General features: G+C 54.5%; 1 protein-coding gene across 1 annotated transcript; it reads left to right on the forward strand.

Moving 5' to 3' along the window:
- Positions 1–138: 138 nt before the first annotated feature.
- Positions 139–3,857, forward strand: LOC127919935 (heparan-alpha-glucosaminide N-acetyltransferase-like; the record flags this gene model as incomplete). The annotated part of the gene is made up of 4 exons (XM_052503759.1): positions 139–256; positions 858–1,018; positions 1,149–1,264; positions 3,736–3,857. Coding segments are annotated over exons 2-4 (386 nt in total), but the record flags the coding sequence as incomplete, so codon positions are not given.
- Between the last annotated feature and the right edge of the window lie 215 nt (positions 3,858–4,072).

A 4,072-nucleotide genomic window follows, 5' to 3' on the forward strand; every position in this document is an offset into this window, starting at 1 on the left:
TTAGCAGGGTCCGGAGATTCAATGTTCAGGAGAAATGCGTCCACACTTCTAGTGGTTTTAGCGGGGTCCCGGAGATTCAACAATACTGCGTTGTTAAAATGACTATTGTTTCCCTCTCTCTCTCTCTCTCTCTCTCTCTCTCTCTGTGTCTCTCTCTCTCTGCTTGTCTCTCTCTCTCTGTGTCTCTCTCTCTCTCTCTGTCTCTGTCTCTCTCTCTCTTCACAGGACTCACAGTTGCTGATTTGGTCTTTCCCTGGTAATATCAGCTTTTTATATTTTGTATTTAAAGACTAAATGTATCGTCTTTTTATTGAGGAAATCTAACTTTGCTCCAGAGGAGGAAACTGTGTGCCTCTAGTGAAGTGTGTCTCTCTGTCTCTCTGTGTGTCTCTCTGTGTGTCTCTAGTGAAGTGTGTCTCTCTGTGTGTCTCTCTGTGTGTCTCTCTGTGTGTCTCTCAGTGTGTGCCTCTGTGTGTGCCTCTCTCTGTGTGTCTCTCTCTGTGTGTCTCTCTCTGTGTGTCTCTCTCTGTGTGCCTCTAGTGAAGTGTGTCTCTCTCTGTGTGTCTCTCTGTGTGTCTCTCTGTGTGTTTCTCTCTGTGTGTCTATTTCTGTGTCTCTGTGTGTCTATTTCTGTATCTCTCTGTGTCTCTCTGTGTGTCTATTTCTGTATCTCTGTGTGTCTATTTCTGTATCTCTGTGTTTCTCTGTGTCTCACACTGTGTCTCTCTCTGTGTGTCTATTTCTGTATCTCTGTGTTTCTCTGTGTCTCACACTGTGTCTCTCTCTGTGTGTCTATTTCTGTATCTCTGTGTTTCTCTGTGTCTCACACTGTGTCTCTCTCTGTGTGTCTCTCTCAGGTTTGTGTTCATCATGGGCACATCTATATCCCTGTCTGTCAGCTCAGCCCTGCGATGTGGTTTGTCACGTTTCTCTCTGTTCACCAAGGCAGTCTGGAGGAGTGTTCAGCTCTTCCTCATAGGACTCCTCATCATCAACCCCAACTACTGCCAGGGACCACGTCAGTACACGCACACGTACAAACGCGTACACACACACACTTACGTACAGACACACACGTGCTCACTCCTTTACAATGTTTCACTCTTCTAAACTGTGTGTGTGTGTGTGTGTGTGTGTGTACACTACAGTATCATGGGACTCCCTGCGTATCCCTGGCGTGCTTCAGCGTCTGGCCTTCTCCTATCTAGTGGTGGTCTCTCTGGACCTCTGTGTGGCCTGGAACAGCCTGGACAACCTTCCTGTGGTCAGTCTCAGAATACATCTCATTATATACTCATAGCATGAACAGGACCTCTGTAATAAACGGTTATTATACTGTTATAACACACGTAACCATGTTATAACCATGTCTGGATCTGTGTGTGGTCAGAAACAGCCTGGACAACCTACCCAGACCGGCCTTATAACCCCGTGGTCAGACCGGCCTTATAACCCCGTGGTCAGACCGGCCTTATAACCCCGTGGTCAGACCGGCCTTATAACCCCGTGGTCAGACCGGCCTTATAACCCCGTGGTCAGACCGGCCTTATAACCCCGTGGTCAGACCGGCCTTATAACCCCGTGGTCAGACCAGCCTTATAACCCCGTGGTCAGACCAGCCTTATAACCCCGTGGTCAGACCAGCCTTATAACCCCGTGGTCAGACCAGCCTTATAACCCGTGGTCAGACCAGCCTTATAACCCCGTGGTCAGACCAGCCTTATAACTCTAACCCCGTGGTCAGACCAGCCTTATAACCCCGTGGTCAGACCAGCCTTATGACCCCGTGGTCAGACCAGCCTTATGACCCCGTGGTCAGACCAGCCTTATGACCCCGTGGTCAGACCAGCCTTATGACCCCGTGGTCAGACCGGCCTTATGACCCCGTGGTCAGACCAGCCTTATGACCCCGTGGTCAGACCAGCCTTATAACCCCGTGGTCAGACCAGCCTTATAACCCCGTGGTCAGACCAGCCTTATCACCCCGTGGTCAGACCAGCCTTATAACCCCGTGGTCAGACCAGCCTTATGACCCCGTGGTCAGACCAGCCTTATGACCCCGTGGTCAGACCGGCCTTATGACCCCGTGGTCAGACCGGCCTTATGACCCCGTGGTCAGACCGGCCTTATGACCCGTGGTCAGACCGGCCTTATGACCCCGTGGTCAGACCGGCCTTATGACCCCGTGGTCAGACCGGCCTTATGACCCGTGGTCAGGCGGCCTTATGACCCGTGGTCGACCGGCCTTATGACCCCCCGTGGTCAGACCGTCTTATGACCCCGTGGTCAGGCCGGCCTTATGACCCCGTGGTCAGACCGGCCTTATGACCCGTGGTCAGACCGGCCTTATGACCCCGTGGTCAGACCGCCTTATGACCCGTGGTCAGACCGGCCTTATAACCCTAACCCGTGGTCAGACCGGCCTTATGACCCCGTGGTCAGGCCAGCCTTATGACCCCGTGGTCAGACCGGCCTTATGACCCCGTGGTCGGACCGACCTATGACCCCGTGGTCAGACCGGCCTTATGACCCCGTGGTCAGACCGGCCTTATGACCCGTGGTCAGACCGGCCTTATGACCCCGTGGTCAGACCGGCCTTATGACCCGTGGTCAGACCAGCCTTATAACCCTAACCCCGTGGTCAGACCAGCCTTATAACCCCGTGGTCAGACCAGCCTTATAACCCCGTGGTCAGACCAGCCTTATAACCCCGTGGTCAGACCAGCCTTATAACCCCGTGGTCAGACCAGCCTTATGACCCCGTGGTCAGACCAGCCTTATGACCCCGTGGTCAGACCAGCCTTATGACCCCGTGGTCAGGCCAGCCTTATGACCCCGTGGTCAGACCGGCCTTATAACCCCGTGGTCAGACCGGCCTTATGACCCCGTGGTCAGACCGGCCTTATGACCCCGTGGTCAGACCGGCCTTATGACCCCGTGGTCAGACCAGCCTTATAACCTAACCCCGTGGTCAGACCAGCCTTATACACCCGTGGTCAGACCAGCCTTATGACCCCGTGGTCAGACCAGCCTTATGACCCGTGGTCAGACCAGCCTTATGACCCGTGGTCAGACCAGCCTTATGACCCCGTGGTCAGACCAGCCTTATGACCCCGTGGTCAGACCAGCCTTATGACCCCGTGGTCAGACCAGCCTTATGACCCCGTGGTCAGACCAGCCTTATGACCCCTGGTCAGACCAGCCTTATGACCCGTGGTCAGACCACCTATGACCCGTGGTCAGACCAGCCTTATGACCCCGTGGTCAGACCTGCCTTATGACCCGTGGTCGGACCGGCCTTATGACCCCGTGGTCAGACCGGCCTTATGACCCGGCTGGCTTATGACCCGTGGTCAGACCGCCTATGACCCGTGGTCGGACGCCTATCACCCGTGGTCAGACCGGCCTTATCCCCGTGGCAGACCGGCCTTATGACCCGTGGTCAGACCGGCCTTATGACCCCGTGGTCAGACCGGCCTTATGACCCCGTGGTCAGACCGGCCTTATGACCCCGTGGTCAGACCGACCTTATGACCCCGTGGTCAGACCAGCCTTATGACCCCGTGGTCAGACCAGCCTTATAACCCCGTGGTCAGACCGGCCTTATGACCCCGTGGTCAGACCAGCCTTCCATTTCACTTGGTATTAATGTTGAGCTGTCTGCTGGTCGGTGTTGTTTCCATAGTGACCAAAATGCTTGTTTTTGTTTTGGTGGTGTTTTGTGTTTTTACCCAGGATGCTTGGTGGTACTCTGCTCGTGAGTTCCTGCTCTACTGGCCAGCCTGGCTGTGTGTGGTCGTCTTGGAAACCGTGTGGCTCTGTCTCACCTTCCTGCTCCCTGTTCCTGACTGCCCAAGGTGAGTTCAGAGGGAAGACTATGGCCGTGAACACATTGAGACGACACAGATTCAGTGGGAGTCGTCTGTCGCAGGATGAATGACAACGGCGGCAGGGTAGTCTAGTGGTTAAGAGCGTGTTAACCTGGTGGTTAGAGCGTGTTAACCTGGTGGTTAGAGCGTGTTAACCTGGTGGTTAGAGCGTGTTAACCTGGTGGTTAGAGCGTGTTAACCTG

Source organism: Oncorhynchus keta, unplaced genomic scaffold (genome assembly GCF_023373465.1).
Source record: "Oncorhynchus keta strain PuntledgeMale-10-30-2019 unplaced genomic scaffold, Oket_V2 Un_contig_17896_pilon_pilon, whole genome shotgun sequence".
Taxonomy (NCBI): domain Eukaryota; kingdom Metazoa; phylum Chordata; class Actinopteri; order Salmoniformes; family Salmonidae; genus Oncorhynchus; species Oncorhynchus keta.